Here is a 25,720-nt window from a genome sequence, read left to right as displayed (position 1 = left end):
CAATTATATCCATAAAAACTAAAAAGAAAAAAACACTAAGGCCTGCAATATTTATAGGGCAACTATAGCAGTATAGCAGTGTTTCCAAACATTTGGTCTCTACACAAGTTAAACACCTATGTTGATCATCTTCTAGCATCCTGATCCTGTCTGAGAAGAAGGGTTTATCATCCTGGTCTTGCTCATTTACATTCATGCGTGCTTGGGATTTCTAGCCTTGGGCATTTCAACTCTTAACTCTAAGTTAAAGTCTCATTTAACAGTTCATGACAAGGCCTGCTGAGCTCAACATGTATTCTCACAGATGGTGCTAAAATAATACACATTTTCAGTTGGGCAAAAAGCCTGCACATGTGACAATTTTTAAAAAAGATTTTTTAGGGGCGCCTGGGTGGCTCAGTGGGTTAAGCCTCTGCCTTCAGCTCAGATCATGATCTCAGGGTCCTGGGATTGAGCCCCACATCAGGCTCTCTGCTCAGCGGGGAGCCTGCTTCCCCCGCCCCCACCCTGCCACCCCGCCTGCTGCTCTACTTGTGATCTCTCTGTCAAATAAATAAATAAATAAAAATAAAAATCTTTAACAGATTTTTTAATTTATTTGACAGACACAGTGAGAGAGGGAATACAAAAAGGGGAAGTGGGAGTGGGAGAAGCAGGCTTCCCCCTGAGCGGGGAGCCCAAAGGGGGGCTGGATCCCAGGACCCTGGGACCATGACCTGAGCTGAAGGCCTTTAACGACTGAGCCACCTGGGGACCCCCAAGAACTTGTGATGCAGGTTGAGAAGCACTGTGAAAACCGGGTGGAGAAATAGGGCATGGAACAGTGTGCATGAGTGGAAACAAGCTAGTTTAAAATCTAAATGGTTTTGATGGAATCATGGAATTGAGTGTACTAGTCTGTATATATGGATGATTGTTTGCTTTTCTGCTTCATCCAGAACAGAACAGAAATTCTGTTACTTGCCTACCCAGACTTAATGGTAGTTGTTTAGTGAGCCCTTTCTTCATACCACAGAGTGTACATAAAGGACTGAAGGAAGCATCCACTTGAAGACCCAACGTTTTCAGGCCTCTTTCACCTCCCAAATAGTCAATTTCCATCCTCCTCGAAGTACTGATACTCCTAAAACATTAGTTATTAAGCAGTTAAGGTCCAGGCACCCTTCTAAGCTTTTAATATGAAACATGATGTAAATTCCATCTTTTTGATCCTCACAACTCACAAGGTAACATACGAATTTTACTGATGGAACTGGATTCCACGAGGAATAGTGTATGTGTGAAATACCATGCAGTGGAAGTTTACCAGAAGAGCTAAACATCGACGTCCCATGACGGATTCCCTCAGCCGCTGTCCTTTTTCGTAAAGTTTAGCCTACAAACAGAGCAACGCGAAAGGCTGAGTGCTACAAAAGACTTCCATTATAGTGGGTATGCTTGCTGCTAAGAAGAACGAGTAGGGGGCCGGTCCCCGCCTCTCAACTCAATTCCCAGCGCCCAACGACTCCTGGACCGAGTCAGGGTCCGGATGGGGCTGGGGGGGGACGGCCTTGGGGAGTGTCGGGACCCACGCGGTAGAACAAACGGCAGGCGCTAGGGCCGGGAAAGACCGCAGACACAAACCCAATTCAGTTTCCGGGTTTACGTGCTGTCGGTCGCCCCGGTCACGTGGCAGTATGGTCACGTGACCGTGTCCGTGGGGCCTCGCCGAGAAAAGGGGCGGTGGGGCAAGATGGCGGCGCACCTGTCCTACGGACGAGTGAACCTGAACGTGCTGCGCGAGGCGGTGCGTCGCGAGCTGCGCGAGTTCCTGGACAAGTGCGCGGGAAGCAAGGTGAGGGACGGGAGGCAGTGTCAGTGCTCTCCAGCCGCCAGTCCGGCCTGGCCTAATCTGGCTCCTGACCGCCTGAGCTCCAGGTGTATGAGGTCGCGGGGGCTTCCGAGGAGGGGAACAGGCGGGACCGGTGAGGCGGGGAGAGGGGCCTACTGGTAGGTCCGGAGGCGCACAGCTCGGCGTCGGCGTGGCATAGCATTTGTTTTTATTGCAGCGCAGTAAGCCACTGTGGTATCTCAGCCACCTGAAACAGTTGTGTCAGGTGCCCTTCATGTCCAGAGGTCCAGCAGGTCTGGTGCTCCTGAGATCAGGACGCGTGGGGCGGGCGCGGCCCAAGGACATAGACGGTCCCGTGTCCCTGCATTACAGCGTGTCGTTGTATATCGAACCATCGAAAGTCTCCGAAGCACCAGCGTTTTACAACCTGCTGCTCACACGGATTATGAAATAAAATTATAGTTATTTGAGGTTTTGCCGTGACCATTCTGAGGATTGTTTCTCCTGTTAGACGTTTACCACCACCCAGCTTACAGCTGAATGAGAAATGGTAGATCAGGGACTTGAAAGGATTTCTTCTAAGTGGTGTCACCTTTCTTCACTCCCCTTAGGATTTATCAGGCCTCCTTAAGTAATTGGCAACACAACTCCGAAAAGAAAAGGAAAACTGGGGAGTCAATGAGAGAAAAAAAAAGCAGGCTAAGTCCTAGGTGCCCAGTTCAAGCTCAAGAAATGATACTGAAATCTGAATAAAATCATGGGTTGGATCAGTGTTAGTATCCTGGATATAATATTGTACTCTGGTTTTGCAAAATGTTTTTTTTTTTTTAAGATTTTATTTATTTATTTGACAGAGAGAGATCACAAGTAGGCAGAGAGGCAGGCAGAGAGAGAGAGAGAGAGGGAAGCAGGCTCCCGGCTGAGCAGAGAGCCCGATGCGGGACTCGATCCCAGGACCCTGAGATCATGACCTGAGCCGAAGGCAGCGGCTTAACCCACTGAGCCAAAACCCCTGGTTTTGCAAAATGTTACCACTGGGGGAAGCTGGGCAGAGCATCCAAGGGCTCTCTGTATTATTTCTTACAAATAAATGTTAATCTACACTTATCTCAGTAAAAATTTCAGTTAAAAAAGAGAACAGCGGGGCTCCTGGGTAGCTCAGTCCTTAAGCATCAGACTCTTGATTTCCGCTTAGGTCATGATCTCAGGGTTGTGAGAACCAGCCCCATGTGGAGCCTGCTTAAGATTCTCTCTTCCTGGGGCACCTGGGTGGCTCAGTGGGTTAAAGCCTCTGCCTTCGGCTCAGGTCATGATGCCAGCGTCCTGGGATCGAGCCCCAAATCGGGCTCTTGGCTCAGCAGGGAGCCTGCTTCCCTCTCTCTTTCTCTCTGCCTGCCTCTCTGCCTACTTGTGATCTCTGTCTGTCAAATAAATAAATAAAATCTTAAAAAAAAAAGTTTCTCTCTTCCTCTTCTCTGTCGCTCCACCCACCTGGTATGCACCCTCTATTTTTTTTTTTAAAGCGGGGGAGGAAGAAATGACTCTGGGGATTAGTAGTAGAAAGGCTCATAAGGGCCCAGAGCAATGATTTGTGGGTCACTGAGTTCTAGGTTGGTCCCCCTATGCTATAGGTAAGATCCAAGGTCCGTATGTGACCCTGGACATGTTACTTAAACTTCCCAAACTTTTTAAAACTTTTCTGTCAAAGTAAGATTTGTAATACCTATATCCAAGGTTTTAATTTTATATAATTTGATTATACGACATTTCCATAGAAAATACTAGGTTGAACTGTTGCCATTAGCAGTTTCCATCTCGTTCAGTCTAATAATTAATACCATGACACAGATACACAACAAACTATAGTTCCTTCTTTCTGTTGAGGACAGTGATTAAGTCTTAACTTCCCCATGACAGTATCACTGCGGCCCCTGTGTGGCTCAGTCTTTTAAGACTCCCAACTCCTGATATTAGCTCAGGTTGTGATCTCAGGGTCATGTGTTGGGCCCCAAGTTGGGCTCCGCACTCGGGGGAATCTGCTTGAGATTCTCTCTTTCCTTCTCCCTCTGCCCCTCCCTGCACACTCACTTACTCTCTGTCTTTCTCTCTGTCTCTAATAAATAAATCTTTAAACAAAACAAAACAAATAAAACAAAAACCCAGCAGAAGCATCACTTGTCCAGGGCTGGTTTTTCTGTAGACCTGTAAGATATGAATGTGGTTAGAGCCAATTAAAATTTTTGTTAATTCAGAGTTTGAAGCAAATATTCCTAGTACATATGACTGCTGTGGTTTTTTTTTTTTTTTTTTTTTTTTTTTTTGGTTTTGGTGAAATTCCTGATATTAACTATAACGAGAGTGTCCCTTCCATTCTACAGGCAATAGTTTGGGACGAGTACCTCACAGGACCATTTGGCCTGATTGCACAATATTCACTACTGAAGGTAAATTAGTTATTTGGGTTTTGTTCAGGAATTAATAATTCTAAGCTTTAGCAATAATAGGATTTTACATTTTCCCCTGAGTAATTGGCTGGCAAAGCTCTTGGGCCCTTAGAGACACTGATACTAATGCATGTCTAACATTCTTCATACAGTGGTCCATTGGCCAGTGATTTTATGCTGATCCTAATTCTAGGGAAAATACTAGCCTTGTAGTAAGTGACCATTACCTAGTGTCACTAACGGTTTCTCGAGTGAGAGTCATTTGAATTCAGGTGCAGTAGCAGTGACTTAATCCTGAAACCTTGTCCTTTATACATCTGGATTTGGGGAAACTAAATTTTGCTAATCAAGTAATGTCATTCGGCTGGGATTGTTACTGATGTTTGAGTCTGGATATGACAGGTAAAGCTCAGGGTTTTTGTTAACCTTTTGTGTGTGTGTTTTCCTAGGAACATGAAGTGGAAAAAATGTTCACTCTTAAAGGAAGTCGTTTGCCAGCAGCTGATGTCAAGAATATTATTTTTTTTGTCAGACCCAGGCTAGAACTGATGGATATAATCGCTGAAAATGTGCTCAGGTATCTCTCACAGCTTATGTTTGGTCCAAAAGCTGTCGGTTCTTCTCATGTTTTTAACGTACTGAGCCTCTTACGGGAGTTCCTCATCTTGTCAGTTCGGGGAAAGGTGGCCATTTAGAGAACAGGGTAGGCGCGAAAGAGCCTAAGAGGGCAAATGGGAAACTCGTGAAGTTGTTCAAACAGTTGGAGAAGGGGATCAACATATAACCCCATTTTCTGGACAGCTAAAACTGGGACCTATACCAATAGAAAGGACAAAACCAAAACCTCAGATGGTTATTTTTCAATACGCTCAGTATAGTGTGCTTGACTTTCATAAGCAAAGTAAGTACGAGCTGATTAAAATTTAATACTGCATCCAATCTTTAAAGGAAGTTCTCAGCCCCATCTGCTCTCTGTGGTACAGTTGATTGATGTGGCCCTTAAGATCTTAAAATCATATAGGCTATTTTGGGAAGTCCGCTGTCAAGGAGACTAGACCTGGGAGTCAAGATTGATCTTTCATTTCCTGTAAGACTGTGTCACTGCGTTGGTGGGGTTAAAGAATCATTTGTTTTCAGTAAGACACGGATATCCCGTTCAATAAACCGGAGAGCTTTAAAGCCCCACAGAAAGTTTAAGAGAAAGTTAGAAAATGCATCATGAAACACTGGCTGTGAATCAATGACTCTTTCCCATGAGGGAAAGAGAGAGCAAAGGCGCAACTGTATAACAGTGTGTGAATCTGAAAGTCAGTATATATGTGTTTATCCAACCAGCATTTATTTAGCGCCTGCTGTGTGCCAAGGCAGTGGTAAGGCTCTGGGAGTAAAATAAGTAAAATAGCCTATGACTTGTGGCTGCTCGTAAGCTAACCAGCGTTACTTCATTTGCAGTGAAGACAGACGCGGTCCAACAAGAGATTTCCACATTTTGTTTGTGCCGCGACGTAGTTTACTGTGCGAACAGCGGTTGAAGGATCTGGGTGTTCTGGGATCCTTTATTCATCGGGACGAGTACAGCCTCGACCTCATTCCATTTGATGGGGATCTCTTATCCATGGAATCGGAGGGGGCGTTCAAAGTAAGTACGACATTCTCCCTTTCAATGTCAGACTTCAGTTTTTGTCTTATTTATGGGCACAACAGTGTCAGCGATCCTGTTTTCATCTGCATTTCTGTGACTTCCGTGAAGCTGAGCCTCTTTCCATGTGTTTATTGACATTTAAGATTTTTTCCTGTTCGGAGATCTTCAACTTGTTCATTTTTGTTGCCCATTTTTCTCTTTTTAAGGAATTCTTTATATACTGTGCTCACAGATCACTGTGGGTTACAGAAGCTGCAAGTATGTTCTCCCGATCTGTGGTTTTTGCGTCTTTTTTATAATTTTTTTTACTTATACTTTATTATCTTTTCCTTTTAATATCTTTTTTTTTAACTTTTACTTATAAAATCTTTTATCACGTAGACATTTCCCATTATAAAGTGCTTTGCTTTATTTTTTTTTTTTTTAGTAATGGCTTTATTGAGACCTAATTCATATGCCATAAAATTTACCCTTTTAAAGTGTGCGGTGCACCAGTTTCCGGGGTGTTCATGGAATTGTGCACCCATTGCCGTTGTCTCATTGTGGACCATTTTTATCATCCCAGAAAGAAATCCTCTGCCCTTCAGCAGTCAGTCCTCCCGACCCCCACCCCCCCCACCCCCAGCTACTGGCAATCACTAGTCCATTGCCGTCTGTATGGATTTGCCTGTTCTGGAGCTTTCTCATCAATGAAATCATACATCATACCATGATTTTTCATCTGTCGGCCATCAGGATGATGCCAACATTAATACGAGGTTTTCATTAACATTAATACATGTGTGTTCCTTTCCCTTACCTATACCTAGAAGGGGAATCACAGGGTCATACGGTAAAGGTCTGTCCTCACCCATTTTCTGCTCCCACCAGAGAGAGAGAAAGGTTCCAAACTTAAATTCTCACCAGCACATTGTTGTCTGTCTTTTTGAAGTTTGTCATCCTGGAGAATGTGATGCATTTTCTCACTGTGGTTTTGATGTGCGTTTCCATAAGGACTAGTGATGTTGATCACCTTCTCATGAGCTGCTTGGCCATTGTATGTCTTCCTTTAAAGAAATGTCTGTTCTGGAGCACCTCGCCTGGGTGGCTCAGTGGGTTAAGCCTCTGCCTTCGGCTCAGGTCATGATCTCAGGGTCCTAGGATCGAGCCCTCTGGGATCCCCCTCTCTTTCTACCTGCCTCTCTACTTGTGATTTCTCTCTCTGTCAAATAAATAAAATCTTAAAAAAAAAATAATAAATGTCTGTTCTAATCTGTGGTGCATTTTTTTAAAGCGGAATAGCTTATCTTCTCATGAGAAGAGTTGTAAGAATTCTGGAATGTTCTGGATGCAAGTTCTTTATTGGATTCACAATTTGCAAGTATTTTTTCCCGTTCTGTGAGTTTTTTTCACTTGGTAAAAGCGTTCTCTCCCAATACAAAAAAACTTTTTCAACACAAAATTTTTCATTTTGAAGTTCAGTTTATCTGTTTTTCCCTTTTGATGCTTTTGCTTTCCGTGTCCCATCTAAGAAATCATTGCTTAACCCAGAGTAACAGATTGACCCCTATGTTTTCTTCAAAGAGTTTTATGGTTTCAGTCTTACGTTAGGTCTTCGAGCTTCTTTAAGTTCCCTTTTATCTGATGTGAGTTGGGGATCCAACTTCTCTGTTTGCATGTGGCTGTCTGTTGTTCAGCACTGTTTGCCTGAAGGCAGAACTTTCCTCATTAAATTCTCTTGGTGCCCTTGGTGTTGAAAATCAGTTGTCCATAAATATAAGTGTTTCTTTCTTTTTTTTTTAAGATTTTATTTATTTATTTGACAGAGATCACAAGTAGGCAGAGGCAGGCAGAGAGAGAGGGAGAAGGAAGCAGGTTCCCCACGGAGCAGAGAGCCCGATGCGGGGCTCGATCCCTAGGATCATGACCTGAGCTAAAGGCAGAGGCTTTAACCCACTGAACCACCCAGGCACCCCATAAGTGTTTATTTCTGATGTCCCAGTTCTATTCCATTAATCACTATGCCTGTCCGTAGGGTAGTACCATACTCTCTCCATTACTTGGCTTCGTAGTAAGCTTTGACACTGAGAGGTAGGAGTCTTCCAAGTTAAAGTAGTTAAATATATCACTTTTATTCTTTTAGTTTGTGCTTTTTTTGAGTATTGTTAATCTTTCTCTATCCTGAAGACATGGGAAATCTTACATCTTCCTTCAAAAGTCTTGGAAGTTTTGGTTTTTTGGGGAAAAAAAAAAAAAAGGTCAGGGCTTTAATCTAGCTTGAATTGTGTATTTGTGTGGTGTGAGGTAGAGGCTCGTTTAATTTTTTTCAGGTGGGTAGCCAGTTGTTCCAGGCCTGGTTTTCTCTGCTGCTTATTTTCTGTGTTTATAGCAAATGTGCACGCCTTTGTTCTCCAGAATGGAGAGTTTTCTTGCAAATGTAATTTTATGTATTTGTTTTACTTACCATCCTTTTTTTTTTTTAAGATTTTATTTATTTATTTGACAGACAAAGATCACAAGTAAGCAGAGAGGCAGGCAGAGAGAGACGGGGGGAAGCAGGCTCCCCACTGAGCAGGGAGCCCGACACAGCACTGGATCCCAGGACCCTGGGATCATGACCTGAGCTGAAGGCAGAGGCTTGAACCGACCAAGCCACCCAGGCGCCCCTCCTCCATCGTTTTAAATGAAAAGTGTAGAATTTTCAACAAAAGTTGGGAGTTTGACAGGGTATACCCTTATATCCATCACCTGGACTGGAGTCACCATTTTGCTTCATCTGTTTCTTGCATAGCTGTAATGGTGTACCCACGTGTCATTAATTCACATCTCTGTAATTAATGCGAATTGCTAGCAGCTGAGGCAGACGTGTCCCAGCATGACAAGCCCTGTCCAGAGGAGAGATTTCCTATTTGTTTTTATGAAGTTTTGGGAAAAAAAAAAAAAAATTATTTTCTGCTGGGAATTTCAAGCTCTTGGTTTTGTACGTTCACTTCAGATTCTGTTTAGAAATCAAAAGATTTTGCCTGGATGGTAAAGCTAAGAATTCCCCCAATGCAAAATTCAACCCCAGTTTCTGATGGAGTTGATGTAACTTTACATATTTATGTGATTTTAAACAATGAGTATAATTCAGTGGGTTTTGGCATCAGAAGGCACAGGTAGATCTTTCTGTGCTGTGGGAATGTGCTTAGAATCTTTTCCATCGTTGTTCTTTATAAAAATGTGGGAATTAGAGTTCACCCTGTTTGTTTAATGTGTCACGGCCTTCATGCGTATACATAAAAATAAGTGTATATAAACCTGTCTCCTTTACAGAAACTGTGGGCTGTTCTATTGTGTGGGCATGTGGGATTTGAAGGTCAAAAAGTATGTGTATTTAAATGTTAACAATATTAGCATCTGTCCCTCCCCAAATGTCCTCCTGGCTTAAAACTCCACAAGTGCACAGTAGAGTTGGGATATTAACACAAATAACCCCACCGACGCTTATGTTAGAGCAAAAAATTCAAGATTAGTATCTGTTTTTAACTTTTAAATCTTTTTTAAAAGATAGCCTTATAAAAGGAATGTCCGGGGAGCCTGCGTGGGTCCTTCGGTTGAGCATCCAACTCTTGATTTTGGCTCAGGATGTGATCTCAGGGTCATGAAATCAAGGTCTGCATCAGGCTCCGTGCTCCGGTGGGGCGGGTTTGGGGTGGGGGGGGAGTCTGCTGTAGATGCTCCCTCTCTCTCCGCCCCTACTCCCACGCTCACTCACTTGCTCTTTCTCTAAAATAAAAATAAGTAAATGTTAAAAAAACAGAATGTCTGTAGTAATACAACTTTTTAAATTTAAAATCATTTGAATGCTGGGCACCTCGCTGGCTTGGTTTGTAGAGCACATAGCTCTTGATCTTGGGATTGTGGCTTTGAGCCCCATGCTGGGTGTAAAGATTACTTAAAAATAGAGTTGTAGGAGGGGCGCCTGGGTGGCTCAGTGGGTTAAGCCGCTGCCTTCGGCTCAGGTCATGATCTCAGGGTCCTGGGATCGAGTCCCACATCGGGTTCTATGCTCGGCGGGGAGCCTGCTTCCCTTCCTCTCTCTCTCTGCCTGCCTCTCTGTCTACTTGTGATCTCTCTCTGTCAAATAAATAAATAAAAATCTTTAAAAAAAAAAAATAGAGTCTTAGGGGTGCCTGGGTGGCTCAGTGGGTTAAAGCCTCTGCCTTCGACTCAGGTCAAAATCTCAGGGTCCTGGGATCGAGCCCCGAATCGGGCTCTCTGCTCATTGGGGAGCCTGCTTCCCCCTACCTGCCCCCCGCTTGTCTCTCTGCCTACTTGTAATCTCTGTCTGTCAAATAAATAAAATCTTAAAAAAGGGGGGGGGGCGCCTGGGTGGCTCAATGGGTTAAAGCCTCTGCCTTTGGCTCAGGTCATGATCCCGGTGTCCTGGGATCGAGCCCCACATCGGGCTCTCTGCTCAGCGGGAAGCCTGCTTCCTCCTCTCTGCCTACTTGTGATCTCTGTCAAATAAATTAAAAAAAAAAAAACCTAAAAAAAAAAATAGAGTCTTAAAGGAGCATCTTGGTGGCTCAGTTGGCTAAGCGTCTGTCTGCCTTCGGCTCAGGTAGTGATCTCAGGGTCCTGGGATCGAGCCCCATGTCAGGGTCTCCTGCTCAGCAGGGAGTCTGCTTTTCCCTCTTCCTCTGCCCTCGCCCTCACTCATTCGTGCTCTCTCTCTCTCTCTCTCAAAGAAATAAAATCTTTAAAAAATAATAATATGATACTATTTTGAGAGTTGTTCCCTAATACTTTTTTTCTTGAATTTTTGTCTTATTTCTGCTCCTGTCAGGGGTTTTAAGTAATTTTGCCAGAAAGTATGTCTTAGATTTTTTTTTTTTTTTTAACCTTCCTATTTGGCTCTTCCAGCCATCCTCGAGCACTGCTTCCATTGGTGACCAGACAGTCCTCACAGTGTCTTCAGGGGACAGCCCCCCTTCCTCCCAGGGGTGGAGTGCCCGAGTGCTCTCTATCCTCCCTAATCCCTCTGGTATTAGACTAGACACGTTGGGTGGGTGGGTGGAGGGCAGGAGTCTGGTGCAATGTACCATTTTGACTTATTATTTCTTTTGGAGGGGGGAAGGGCAGAGGGAGAGGGAGAGAGAGAGAATCTTAATGAAGCAGGTTCCACACACCAGCACAGAGCCTGACGTGGGACTTGATCTCACGACCCTGAGATCCTGACCTGAGGTGAAATCCAGAGTCGGACACTTAACCGTCTGAGCCCCCAGGCCCCTCATGTACCATTTGACTTGGGAGCAGATGATGATTGTGAAAAACAGCTAAACAATTACAAATAATAAAAGCTAACATTTATTAAGCACTTACTGTATGTTTTCAGTGCTGGGATTTAATGTTTTACGTGAGTTTTCTTCATTTACTCCTTACACTATGGAGAATGTACTCCCTTCTACAGGTGAGTGAATTGAGGCACACAGAGGTTATCTGACCGGCCGAGAGAGCCGCTGGGAGGTGGCACAGAGCGGCTCAGATCAAGGCGACCTGAGTCAGTGTTAGAACTGAGCATTTCCCCTCTCGCTTCCCAACTGGCTTTGTGTGTATTTTGTTGGCCTTGACAAAATGGACCTCATGTATCTTATAAAGTAAAATGTATTTTCTGAAAATGAGTTCATACTCTAAAAATTGTTCAGCTTCATTTTTTGTCAGTGTTTGTGAGATCTCATGTTTGTCAGAACTGCTGAGTGTTCTGTTGTGCGGTCCTCTGGCACTTTGGGGGTCAAAGAATGTGTGCCTTTGTGGGGATTAGCATGTGGCCTTCCCAGAATGCCCTTCCATTCTCAGTGTCCATCTTCGTTAATCAGTTTACTTGAGAGTCGATAAGTAAGAAGAATTGCTGTGCTTGGTGAACACTTTCCTTCCAGAAGGTTCTGCCAGTTGCTTCCATACTATATCCCAGTAGCATGGCTGTTGACCTCGTGTTCTTGACCGCCAGACAGCAGCTTGACAAGACGGTCTTGCGTTCCCAGCTTTCCAGGCAAAGTGGGAAATAAAGGGGAAGTCCCAGGGCCAGACAGAGGCAGGCGCCCAGCACGCGCCCAGGGACAGGGGCCTAACTGGAACCACCTTTTCTCCCCGCAGGAGTGCTACCTGGAGAGTGACCAGACGAGCCTCTACCACGCAGCCAAGGGGCTGATGACCATGCAGGCTCTGTACGGGACAATCCCCCAGATCTTTGGGAAAGGAGAGTGCGCCAGGGTAAGAAGCGGTGCGTGTTTCTACGGTGAAGGAAGGGTGCCCTGGTACCCAGAAAGGGAGAGATGGGAAGCTATTTACAAACAAGTACAGCCAATCCTATTTATTTCTGAACTCACCTAATGGCTGAAATGTACATGTAACCCCAAATTGATATTCGCAGTGTTTTGCGGCCACGTCAAGAGTGGCAAAAATTTGAGTGGCCCGCTGTGCGTGTTCCCAGCTGACGTCCTTGCAAAAGCAGTGCTTGCCCTCTTGTTACGGCTCTCGGGCTATACACAAGTGTCCTTTTGGGCCCTTATGTAGTGTCACGCATTATTTAACACCATGTTTTTTTGCATTTTTGTGCTTTCTGTTGGTGATTTCCCTGTTTCACAGGGCCCCAAGGGTGGGTTGTGCGGCACTGCCCGTGTCCCCCCACTCAGGACGCTTGCAGTGCCGTGGTTGGGCCTTACCCAGAAGAGGATGCCGTGTTGGCTCAGCTTCCTGCAGGCCTGAGTGATGGTGCTGTTGGCTCAGAGTTCATTGTTGGTGACTCAACAATCTGTAGGAAATAGTGTCTTTAAATAGAGGCACACGGAAAACAAGCTTGCCCGTTGATGAGTCAGTAGAAATGTTGTGACCAGAGGCTCACCGGAGCCTAACCCCGTGTTTCCCCTTGGAGCAGAGGCTCGGTATGCACCGAGTCAGCGCTCGTGGTGGCTTTACAGGGGTCTCGTGAATAACAAGTTCCCGCCTCGCCGAGTGGTGGCAGCCATCGGCGCGCGTGCACATATGGGAGTGGGTGGCCAGCCGCAGACACTTTTCTCTAACTGCTGATTTCTGATCAGTCTCCCCCTTCCACAGTTTCCCTCCTCTTACATTTTTTTGATTGTCTTTCTGGTTTTAGCTACATTTTAAAATCTGCTGCTTCCCAGAAAGGTCCCACCTGATCTAATGTTTTGTTTCCAGCAAGTGGCCAATATGATGATCAGGATGAAGAGAGAGTTTACAGGAAGCCAAAATTCAATATTTCCTGTTTTTGATAATCTCTTGTTACTCGATCGAAATGTGGACTTACTCACGCCTCTCGCCACTCAGCTTACGTATGAAGGACTCATTGATGAAATTTATGGCATTCAGAACAGTAAGTAAAGTGACATCTGTGTTTCCTGAAAGGTCAATGGATAAAAATATTCAAAAGGGCATTTTTTGAGGGGAGGGGGTTTCATTTTGGGGGGGTTTTCTTTGAGATGCTTTCTTTGCACATAAATTAGAAGCTATTTGAGAATATACAATTCTGACTTCTGGCTTTTGGACACCAGATTAAACAAAAATCTGGCAAAAACTGGTGTCGGTCCCACGAAGGCTGGCCGGATGCTTAGCGTGCCAGACTCTGCTTGTCCCTGTGGGCAGTGACCCTCAGTTAGATACAGATGGCACTGCAGTTTGGAGAAGGCGGACCCTCGGGGCTGGCAGTTGTTGGGAAAGCTTGTTGGAGAGGCCGTATTTGCACTGCATTTGGTGAAGGGTGGGCGGAGAGGCCACAGCGAGGGGCAGGCTGAGTCAGGAACGCAGGGATGCCGTGGAGATCACAGTGCGACGTATCCTGGGAAGGGCTGACACTTGACGTTGGGGACACCAGATGGAAGATTGGGGAGGCCTGCTAGTGTTTAGGTGGGACAGATCATTAGGTCCAAGGTCAGAGACATGTTGGTTTGGCTTTGGCCCACACCATAGGCTTGTTTATTTCTGTAGCATTTTAAATTTTAGAAATGTTTAATAATAATTCTAATAATAATCCAGATATATTTCTTTTGCCATTAAAGTCTACTTTGTGGAAGAATAAAAACCTCAGTATTATATGCCATTTGTTTCCTGAAGCTGGCTTATTTGTCTCCTGAGTTGGAAAATCCTGTTTTGTGCCCAGGCACCTGATCTGTTCCTTCAGTAAATGCACACAGTGGGTAAATGCACTGTCGTTCCCAGGTTATGTGAAATTACCTCCGGAGAAATTTGCCCCGAAGAAACAGGGCGATGGTGGGAAGGAGCTCCCCACGGAAGCAAAGAAACTTCAGCTGAATTCTGCAGAGGAGCTCTATGCCGAGATCCGAGACAAAAACTTCAACGCGGTGGGCTCTGTGCTTAGCAAGAAAGCGAAGGTGATCTCCGCAGCGTTTGAGGTGAGGCTGTTTGGGTTTTGCTGCTGCCCTGGGTCGCAGGCTGGACTGCCCCCCACCAAGGGGAGGAAGAGCCTCAGTCTGTGCAGGTGCATGTTTCCCTCCTAAAGACCTGGGGCTCCTAGGGCTTCTTTTGGGACCTGTTCCCAGACCCGTGACAGAACGTGTTCCGTTTGCTCCTTCCTGGTGGGGCGGCCAGAGCACTGCTTGCACTTTACAGCCTCCTGTCTTCGATATTTTTTTACCTTTTCTTTTTCGTTATTTCCTACCTCCCTCATGAGGAGGCCAGCTGTACTATAAATAAAAGATCCTCCAGAATAGAGCTTGTGGTCAGAGGGGACAGCGCTAGGTCCCTGTGGAGGTGGTGGGTGACAATGAGGGAAGCAGTTCATTATCACCTCCCGCCCCCTCTCACCCGGCCGCTCATTTACTCTTGGGTAAGCTCACTTCCGAAACAGGGAAGTTCAGTAACACGGGAAACTCTGCTTAGACTTCGGAAATGTAAACTGGGAGAATTTTTGAAAACTAATGTTTCACCAAGTCTGTATTTCTAGATTTCATCTTTCTGATGGATTATATTTATTCATTGATTTTCATATTTCTTTTTTTTTTAAGATTATTTATTTATTTATTTGACAAAGAGAGAGAGGGAACACAAGCAGGGGGAGTGGGAGAGGGAGAAGCAGGCTCCCCACTGAGCAGAGAGCCTGATGTAGGACTCGATTCCAGGACCCTGGGATCATGACCTGAGCTGAAGGCAGCCGCTTAACGACTGAGCCACCCAGGTGCCCGATTTTCACATTTCTGAAGTTACATTTGGTTTACATGATTAAATTTTGCCAAAAAAAAAAAAAAATCCCATCACTAAGCGAGGTCTACTTTGTTCGTGGACAATATTCAGGATTGAGATTCAGCAGTAAGAATGCATCTTTTTTGTCTTTTTATAGAGGATACTTTTGCTGTTTACGTTTCCCTCTTAACATAATGTTTTTGTTTCTTATTCGGAAGTGTTTGTGGGTGACCTAATAGTGCCCCCACAAATACTCAGATGCCCCCGAATGCCAGTCACAATAGGAGCCCGGGCACAGGAGGAGAAAACCTCACACACTTACTCTCTGAAAACTACTAACACAGTAGTCAGGCACCATGCATGAACTCATCTATGTTTCTCTTGTAACTTCAGAGCTGGGTTTGGCCTGATTTATTTGCATTCTTTTTCTCACGTTGATATAAGTCATACATCCCATGAGCAAGACACAGAAGAGAGCACTTAAAAATAAAATACCTTGGGGGCACCTGGGTGGCTCAGTGGGTTAAAGCCTCTGCCTTCGGCTCAGGTCTTGATCTCAGGGTCCTGGGATCGAGCCCCACATAGGGCTCTCTGCTCAGCGGGGAGCCTGCGTCCCCCTCTCTCTCTCTGCCTCCCTCTCTGCCTTCTTGTGATCTCTCTCTGTCAAATAAATAAATAAAATCTTTTAAAAAAAAAATATCTTCTGGGCATCTGGGTGACTCAGTCGGTTGAGCATCTGCCTTCAGCTCAGATCATGGTCCTGGAGTCCCAGGATCAAGCCCCACTTCGGGCTCCCTGCTCAGTGGGGAGTCTGCTTCTCCCTCTCCCTCTGCCTCTTACTCCATTTGTGCACGTGCACACTCTGTCTCAAAGAAATAAAATCTTGAAAAAAAAAGTCTTTAAAAAATTAATAAATAAAATCTCCCCCCTGCTTGATGGGTCTTCCATTTCTTCCATTTCAGGAGCGGCACAACGCTAAGACCGTTGGGGAGATCAAACAGTTTGTTTCCCAGCTGCCCCATATGCAAGCAGCAAGGGGCTCACTTGCAAACCACACCTCGATTGCTGAGTTAATCAAGGATGTTACCAGTGAGTATCCTTGGAGGGATAATTTTCATTGGGGCTGATTTTCGTACGCACTGACGCCAGGGTCATAGGCGCCACGATACCTCCTTGGGAAAGGCAGCTCTCTGTGAACATTGTCATTCTCAGTGTTAAAAATTAAGTGTTCGCATGTCCATAGTTAAATGTGTTTCATTGATGGTTAGCTCATTTTCTTCCCATTATTAATATCATCCTAAAACAAAATATTTGGAAAAGCGGTAAGAGGAAAAAACTCTTCTGTAAGTTTGCCACCATAGTGAGGCTCCTTTTTGTCTAGTTATTTTCTCTCTTGTTAAGGGTTTTTTAACCAGACCAATGTGATATTTCTGGTTTTGTTTTTTGTTTCTCCCTTGAAAACTTCCTGCAGAATTGGTAGAGAGATCATACATTGAGTATTTTGAAAGCGCTCGGAAGATGTATTTTAAACCAAAGACAAGTTTACTCACAAAACATGGGAGCCGTGTATTATGATGTCTTCGGTCCTTTGTTTTCATGTTAATAGAAAGCAGTTAAAACTGGGTTGAATTTGATGATGGTTGTGAGTTGCTAGGGAGATAGGCTTTCCCTGGTACCGAGGCAAAATTCTTAGGATCTATCTGTGTTGAGTCCTAAGGGCCCCAGAGGGGTCAGCTACATCTCGCTGCAATTTAGGAGCACAAGGTCGTAGGGTTTTCCGTGTTTAGAAGATTGTTTTCAGATGACAGTTTGAGCCTTTTGCTTGCTTGTTTTTTGCACGTCTTGTTTCTTAATTATCTTCTGTGTCGGAAAGTGCACTGCTCAAATAAATCAACATTTACTTAATTTCTAAGTTGCATATTTGCTGATTACATTTCAGCTTCTGAAGACTTCTTTGATAAACTAACAGCGGAACAGGAGTTTATGTCCGGAGTAGACACTGATAAGGTATGTGAACAAAACAACTGAGAAATCATCGGTGATTTCTCAAACATACGATTATAGGTAGAAGAGCAACGGTGTTGATTCCCGTGCCTTGCCGAGGCATTTTTAAGAGCAAGTGTGGAATGTGAAAGTCTTAAGTTTCTTCATGTCACAGACAGCAAGGCGCTTCCCAGCCCCTGAAACCAGCCATCTTTAAGGCCTATCATAGTTAAATGAAGATATTTGCTTTCTGAGGGAACTGCTCATGTAATTCCTTTAAAGATCTAACTCTATTAATACATTTAAAATTCATTCAGTTTCTAGAAATTTCCTATTCTCTAGAAAATCACCTATTTTCCAAGAAAGTGCCTATTACTATTACGCACGGTCACACACGCCCCAGACATCCTCCCAGAAGGCTGGCTGCTGTGCCAAGATGGGCAGTTGCATTGCCGGAGTGTGTCCTCCTTTGAAAAATAATCCTAAAGACCAAGTTTCTTAGGCCCCCAAACCGGATGCCGGGATACCTACTTGTGTGTTTTGTTTCCAGGTCAATAGTTACATTGAAGACTGTATTGCCCAAAAGCACCCACTTATCAAGGTGTTAAGACTGGTTTGTCTCCAGTCTGTGTGCAACAGTGGACTCAAACAAAAAGTTCTGGATTATTACAAAAGAGAAATTCTCCAGGTCAGTAGCTTTCAAATGACTTAATCTTTTAAAAAAAATACTGCTTAAAGCTCCTGTTTTGGTATACTGTTTCCACTGTCTTAAGTTTTTTTTTAACACCCAGAGCGGGGGTTGTCCTTAGTATTGGTCACTGTTTACTGTTTTTGCATCACAATAACAGCTAAGGTTTATTGAGCATTTACTATGTACCAGGCTCTAGTAAAAGAGCTTTATTGTATTCATTTGTTTAATCCTCACTACAGCCCTTTGAGTTAGATACTGTTATCGACCCTATTTTATGGATGAAAAAAACTGAGGCACAGGGTCGTTCTGTAGCTTGCCCAAGGTCACCTGGCTAGTGAGGGGCAGAGCCAGTGCCAAAGCCCAGGGAACTGGGGTCTGGCGCCCTTGCTCTTACCCAGATTGCATTTGATGGAGGAAAGGACATCTTTGCAAATTTTCTGATATGATCCCTTAGCAGACATACTTAAGCCTGTTTTACTTCATGATTAGGAAAAGGCCACCATTATTTTAAAAATTCTCCCCTGTTTGGATGTGTCTCCTGTAGTATTTATTTGCTATCACCAGGCACAGTTAAAGTCATTATGATTAAAACTAAGTGCTCAAATTTTTTTTTATATTGTTTTGTCTTTTAAAAAAAATTACACAGATGACGCATGCATTCTCATCCTATAAGATTCAAATAAGGCAAAGTGTCCAGGAGCAACACGTGGTCCTCCCCGCGCCCCACTCCCGCCCCCGTCGCCCTCCCCAGACAGGCCCCGGGGCCGCAGTTAGGTTATGTGCCTCCAGACTCCCTTGTTTGCATTTATGGGCAAAGAATATTCACTCTCGGGACGCCTGGGTGGCTCAGTTGGTTAAGCAGCTGCCTTCGGCTCAGGTCATGATCCCAGCGTCCTGGGATCGAGTCCCACATCGGGCTCCTTGCTCCACGGGGAGTCTGCTTCTCCCTCTGACTCTGCCTGCCACTCTGTCCGCCTGTGCTCGCTCTCCCTCTGAAAAATAAATAAATAAAAATCTTTAAAAAAAAAAAGAATATTCACTCTCACTGACTCTGGGGGAGACTGGCTGGGTCCGTGTCCCGGCTCTGTTACTGAGTAGCTGTGTGACCTTGGGCAAGTTATGTAAACGTCTCTGTCAGATGGAGACGGTAGTACCACCCAGCCCGTTGGGTTCTAACAAAGACACGGAGTTGGTGCGTGTGACACCCTTACAGCAGACACTGCCCTGCACACGGAAGTGTTATGTAAGCGCTGGCTTTTACTGTTACTATTTACTGTATCTTTAATTTTTTTTAAAGATTATTTATTTATGTATTTGACAAAGGGAGAGATCACAAGTGGCAGAGAGAAGAGGGGAAGCAGGCTCCCCGCTGAGCAGAGAGCCCGATGCGGGGCTCGATCCCAGGACCCTGAGACCATGACCTGAGCTGAAGGCAGAGACTTTATTTAACCCACTGAGCCACCCAGGCGCCCCTTTACTCTATCTTTTTAAAAACAGAAAGAAAGTCCTCCTGTATATAGTATTCTATTACTGTATTTTTTTGTCCTTGAGAATATATCCAGGGGCACCTGGGTGGTACTGCCCGTTGAGCACCCGATTCTTGGTTTCAGCTGAGGCTGTGATCGCAGGGTCCTGAGATGGATGTGGGGCTCCGTGCCCAGCGGGGCGTCTGCTTGACATTCTCTCTCCCTCTCCTGTGCCTGTCCCTCTGCTCATGCACACATGCACTCTCTCTGTCTCTCTCAAGTAAATAGTTTTTTTTAAAAACGAGTGTATCCAGATCTTCCTCATCAGGATGTATCGATGTGCCTCATTCTTTTTTTAAATATCAAATTATATCACACTTAAAACATTTATTATTTATTCGATGCTCACTTGTTGGGTCCATAAATTCTGACTTTATTCTTTTTTAATAAATTCTGACCTTAAAGGAAAAACTTGAACTTGGTCTTTGAAGCAGGGAGCTGGTTAATTGTGACGAGCACACAGGTCACACACTCCACGCGGCTCCCGTGCCCGTAGACAGCCTGTGGACTTGGGGTCCCAGCGTACAAATGAAATCCGTTTGTTGGAAGTGCTCTTTTTAGAAAGTGGCAGAAACTCTTTTCCTGCTCTGACTTCTGTCCAAACTGCTCGCCTTGCAGACGTACGGCTATGAGCACATACTGACCTTGTACAACCTAGAGAAGGTTGGCCTGCTGAAACCACAGACGGGGGGCAGAAACAATTACCCAACCATCCGGAAAACGCTACGCCTCTGGATGGATGACGTGAACGAGCAGGTGAGACACGCCGCTCCGCTTCAGCTCAGTTTACTTCCCGGTACCAGCCTGGGCCCCAGGGCAAGGAGAGGGAACTGCCGCAGAAATCTGTTCCAGGACCTGGAGAGAAGAGCTGTGTGGAGAGGCCATCTGACAAGACGAGGGATGAGAGCCCTCTGGCCGAGAGGCACAGCCCGCCCCCAGCAGTGTGGCAGAAGGAAGCCAGGGCCGTCAACCCGACCCCTCGTGCTGGCCACTCTCCAGGTTCCATCTGGTGCCTCCCATTGGCCAACCCAAAGAGGGCGTGGGGGCACATTGGCATAGAGCCTACAGGTTCGCCTCCTGGACACAGAGCACCAAGGTGGGGGAGCGAGGAGGCAGAAGGATCTGGAAAATGTCCAGCACGTGTGGTAAAAATGTCGGCCGTACAGAAGTAAGGCAGACAGTGACAAGTCAGGTTCCCTCCACATCTCACCCTGGTTTTCCCTCAGAAGGAACCGCTGTAACCAGTTTTTTATCTGTCCTTCCAGGAAGGTTCTGTGTCTCTACAGACCTTTTAACATAAATGATGCATATTTATACCATTGGCCTCCGAAGTAGAGTGCACGTTGTCTTACATTTATTGCTGATTCCAGTTTTTCTAAATTTCTTATTTTCTCTTTTGAGCCTGAACTTAATCAGGCTGCCTCCTACAACAAAAGCTAATAATTAAAAGTGGCAAAATCAGATTATCTTCCCCCTCGGGGGCAGAATATACATACTCTTAATTTCTATATTGTACAGCGCAATAATAATATATGAGTTCCCCTCTCTTCACTGTTCTGACCTGCCTCTCCCTACCCACCCCAGCTACCACTTAACACCACATCTCGAAGATCCTTCTGTGATCTCATTCTTTTTTGTAAGTTTTTTTTTTAATTGCTGCATAGTGGTTTTGCAGCTAAACTTTAATTTATGATGTAACAGATTTCTCCTGATAGAAATTCAGGTACTTCCCAGTCTTTTGCTAGTACGCATGGAGTTGCGGTTAATACATCGGGCTTTGGTCTCTTCCTGTGGACGAGCCCTTCTGTCAGAGAAAAGCCCAAAAGTAGAACGCCTGGCTTCCAGGGACATGCGCGTCATCACTCAGCTAGAGAGTGCTGGCTTCCTTGCCAAAAGCAGATAACAGCATTTCATGGTCAGTGCCTCGAGATGTTTTGAGTTCAAAGCTAACCTCGGGACGTTGCGGAGTTCAGTTGTGTTTCTGCCTTCAAAGCCAAATCACTGAATTTTGGGTTACCCAAAAGGCCGCTGCTCAGTGGCTCTGCGTCTCTGTAGCTACAGACTTTCCCCCCTCTCGTGATTTCACAGAATCCCACGGACATATCGTATGTGTACAGTGGTTACGCCCCTCTCAGCGTGCGCCTGGCGCAGCTGCTCTCGCGGCCTGGCTGGCGCAGCATCGAGGAAGTCCTCCGCATACTCCCAGGGCCCCACTTCGAAGAACGGCAGCCCTTGCCCACGGGACTGCAGAAGAAACGTAAGTCTGTGGCCAGTCTCCGTAGAGAATTACGTGCTGCTGGTGTGGTTTTCGTGGATTGTGCAGTTGCTTTGTAAAGTACATTTGTAAGGTATTTGTAGGATTCAGGGTCGGGTAACCTCTTTTGTTAGTTGCTAACAAAAGCTCTAGAACCCGGCATTCCCTCAGGAGAGCAGCTTTCAACTGCTGAGTTGATGATCTCAGCTCGAAAAAACATTGAGATCAAAATCGCATTCCTGAGTTTCAAAGGAGCTGTCTGTACATACCAAGACACAGTTAACTGCTTTTTCTTACATATGCTGCTTTTTTTAAAATTAAAGATTTATTTTAGAGAGGGAGGGAGAGCAAGCATGGGAAGAGGGAGAGGGAGAAAGCAGATTCCCTGCTGGGCTCAGAACCCGACTCAGGGCCCAATCCCAGGACCCTGAGATCACGACCTGAGTGGAAGGCAGACACTTAACAGATTGGGCTGCCCAGGCGCCCCCAATGATGCAGGTTTTTTTAAAGATTTATTTATTTTTAGAGCAAGCACACGTGAGAGAGCAAGTGGTAGGAGGGGCAGAGAGAGAGAGCCTATAAGCAGAGTCCCTGCTGAGCACAGAGCCCAGCTCTGGGGCTTGATCCCATGAGGTCATGACCTGAGCCAAAACCAGGAGTTGGGTGCCCGACCGACTGAGTACCCAGGCACCCCCATGATGCAGTTTTTTAGTTTAGTTTTTTTGTTTGTTTAAGATTTTATTTATTTATTTGACAGAGACAGACACAGCGAGAGACCGAACACAAGCAGGGGGAGTGGGAGAGGGAGAAGCTCACGTCCCACTGAGCAGGGAGCCCGACCTGGGGCTCAGGCTCAGGACCCCAGGATCATGACCTGAGCCAAAGGCAGATGCTTAACCCACTGAGCTGCCCAGGCGCCCATGATGCAGTTTTTTAAGACGTTGTAGGAGAAGAACCCATAATAAATAATTGTTTTTTCTGAAATGTTTCCCTTTCAGGTCAACCAGGGGAAAACCGAGTCACTCTGATATTTTTCCTCGGGGGAGTAACCTTTGCCGAAATCGCTGCGCTGCGATTCCTGTCCCAGCTGGAAGATGGAGGTACAGAGTACGTCATTGCCACCACGAAGCTCATGAATGGGGCCAGCTGGATAGAGTCTCTAATGGAAAAACCCTTCTAGGGGGATCAGAGTCGACTTGAATGAACTACAAAATAAACTGCTCCTTTGGAGAAGCCGCCAAACGGAAGTGAAACCCCACTGAAAAATGACAGGAGAATACAGAATTTACTTCGGGGTCAGCTTCTTCAATTACACTGGTTTCTCCTTTCTGCTTCTCTTTCGTGTTTCTAATTTCTTGAAGAAAAAAGAGAAGAGAATCCACCTGGCTCCCAGAAACACCAGTTGTTAATGTTCTAAGCTCGGGGTCTTCCTTAGAGACCCTGCAAACGTATTAAGGACAGTGGGGACAGATAATCTCGTACAGCTGCGCAGATGAGGTCGTTCTTAACATAGGAAGGTGGAGACTGGGCTGAAGATGAAAAGTAGAACGTCTCATCCCTAATGGACAGGAATTTCTGGAAGGCACGTCAGGTCTGGGGCAATAGCTAGGCGATAGAGCAGGAGCTGGCCCTGTCACTGAGTTGAGATCTCTTTGTCCTGCAGATTAGGCCACATTCTGTTTGGTGGTTGTGAGCCCCTGTCTTAGGTGATCCCTAAGGCAAGTGTTGATTCCTTCTGCTTCTCAGTCTTCTATAAAGCAAGAGGCGTGGAGATTTCTCCAAACCCAAGTTCGTCAGCTGTCTGACCAGCTAGGTTTCTGTGGGTCTCATACTTGTCAAGGGCTTTTTACGTCGAAGAACGTGAGGTTGGGGAGCCGCTGCCTGAGAATTTTCTTAGACGCTATTCAGACGCTTTCTGAGCATGCGTGTTGTTCCCGGTGTTGCCGTGGTAGATGCCTCCGCCCAGGCGTTGGTTTTCTTCCCCGTCCATCGTGGGCCCCAGCACCAGCTGGTCCCCCGTGAGCAGCAGCGACTCCTGCTTCTTCGGCCTTTGGCGACGCCACCTGCACGGTAGCTGTCGCACGTCCTTCTCTACACTCAGCCTCTTGCGTCTGTTTTGCTCAGAAACATACAGCTCTGCTGCAAGCCCTGGTCCAGTGACCTCTGCCTCCTCTGGTGCAGCTCGTCCATGACCTTGGCGTCCAGCAGTCGCAGCTGCTCCTCCTGCAAGGGATGGTTAGCCTGTGGGACAGAGGGACAGGGTGTTGGTCGAGAGGCTGGAAACCTGCGTGTGTTCCTGCCTCCCTCCTGCTCCGTCCCAGCATCTGGAAATTAAATCCAAGAACGGGACCAAACGGATGGCTTCATAGCCCTTGCCCAATCTCCCCTTTGTGGAGGGATCAAGGTCAGCATCCTTCCTCCGGGGAGGTGTGGCTTCTGTTGTTTCTCAGTAACCACACATGTTTTCTGCTCATTTTGTTCTGTTAGTGAAATTCTGGTAGCACAATGCACGCTGTGAGTGAAAGAGAAATTCTACAAAAACATCTCTGTAAGAATGAGGAGCAGAAGAGGTCCTATTTAAAAGATCTCCTTCTCATGCATTCCACTTGGCCTTGACATTCAGTATTTGGAAAAGGGTCTTTAAAAAAAACAGGTCTGTTATAGAAAATCTGTTTTCAAATACTCATTATCCCAGGGAGATTCGTTTTATACCTTCCAAGCCCCAGCTGTTGTCAGCCTCAGCCGCTTAGAGAACGAAATCCACCTTGTCCCTCAATGTCTTTGGCTCACGGGATTCAGTTCAAGTCTGGTCAGATCTCCTTGGCTGGGGTTTTTGTTCTGTGAACAGACCCTCAGTTGTGTCTCATGTGTCGACATTCACTCGTGACTCTGTACTCGCTTGCTCAGAGGATAGTTAGGTCGGCTCTTAAAATGCATTCAGCAGACAACTTAAAAACATCAATTGCTTCATTTGTATGCAAATAGAAAGTGCTGGATAATTATATATTATACGCCTTTGTGTGAGTTCACTTAATCCTTGAAGCAGCCTCTGTCTCAAAGGAGTATGCCCTTACTGGGAAAGGGTATGTGAATGGTACATTTATTCCTAGAGAGGGCGGATTGTTTACATCATGTCTGGACTTTTGTCTAGCTAGGTAGACAGTTCTGCCTCCCCAGCAACTCCATAAAAAAGAAGTCTACATAGATAAAGAAGTCTGCATAGGCACTATTCTGTGTCTTACTATATACTTTTTTGAGTTTTAGCCAACAGAGAAGTATTTGAGTTGTGGTTCAACTGTAGAACAAAAGAATACAGGCATACTGAGAGATACTTGGCTTTGGTTCCAGAGCACCCCGATAAAGTGAGTGTCGCAATTAAGTGAGGTGAGTGGATGTTTTGGTTTCCCAGTGCATATAAAAATTATGTTTACACTATCCTGTAGCCTCTTAAGTGTGCAAAAGCATTGTGTCTAAAAAAAAAAAACTATATTGCTTTATTAAAGAATTTGGCTACAAAATGCTCACCATCATCTGAGCTTTCAGTGAATTATAATCCCTGGTCACCATGACGAATATAATAGTAATGGAAAAGCTTGAGATAGGAGAATTACCAAAATGTGACAAAGTAAGCAAATGCTGTTGGGAAGATGGCGCTCATCTGACAGACTTGTTCAGCACAGGATTGCCAAACATCTTCAATTTTTAAAAACCACACTGTCTGCAAAGTTCAGTAACATGAGGTGTATCTCTAACGGTTAAAAGGAGGAATATGAAAAATAGCACATTTAATTCTAGAAGAGCACTGGGAAGGTTTGGCTGCTCTGGCTCTGCTGTCCCTAGAAATGGATTATAGTTAACCGTGACCTGCTGGTCTGCCTCTTGTTCTCACTTGTACATTAAAGATTGGCCTGTCACCAGGAGGAAGTGTCTGTATTCAGCAGAAATTCAAGAAGAAATACTTTTTTTAAAAAATTACCAAGTGAACGGTGTGTCTAAAGCCGATAGGAAGAGGGACTGTGGTAAAATAAAGATGGCGGGTCGCACCAGGGCAGCATCCCACAGACTGATCCGTGGAGAGTCGGAATTCTGCTCTTTGGCCAGATGTATTACATGTAGTCCGAGGCTGAATAATCTGCCACAGAAAATAGAAGATGCCTTTTTGTCTGCCA

At 45.4% G+C, this 25,720-nt stretch overlaps 2 protein-coding genes across 2 annotated transcripts in view; one reads left to right on the top strand and one right to left on the bottom strand.

Moving 5' to 3' along the window:
- LRRC43 (leucine rich repeat containing 43) overlaps positions 1 to 25,720 on the bottom strand; it is a 298,822-nt gene that overhangs the window by 233,386 nt on the left and 39,716 nt on the right. The gene's annotated exons all lie outside the window — the stretch shown is intronic.
- On the top strand, positions 1,668 to 25,471 carry VPS33A (VPS33A core subunit of CORVET and HOPS complexes). The gene is made up of 13 exons (XM_082698432.1): positions 1,668 to 1,834; positions 4,210 to 4,275; positions 4,725 to 4,852; positions 5,728 to 5,914; positions 12,035 to 12,151; positions 13,100 to 13,274; positions 14,117 to 14,310; positions 16,060 to 16,186; positions 17,037 to 17,104; positions 17,631 to 17,768; positions 19,916 to 20,053; positions 21,386 to 21,554; positions 22,550 to 25,471. Exons 1-13 carry the CDS (start codon positions 1,733 to 1,735, stop codon positions 22,729 to 22,731), a joined length of 1,791 nt encoding a protein of 596 aa, XP_082554558.1. The 5' UTR covers positions 1,668 to 1,732; the 3' UTR covers positions 22,732 to 25,471.

The sequence above is a fragment of the Mustela nivalis genome (genome assembly GCF_964662115.1).
Source record: "Mustela nivalis genome assembly, chromosome: 14".
Lineage (NCBI taxonomy): Eukaryota > Metazoa > Chordata > Mammalia > Carnivora > Mustelidae > Mustela > Mustela nivalis.
Note: the sequence above shows the minus strand (reverse complement) of the source record. Positions and strands in the feature narration are given on the sequence as shown.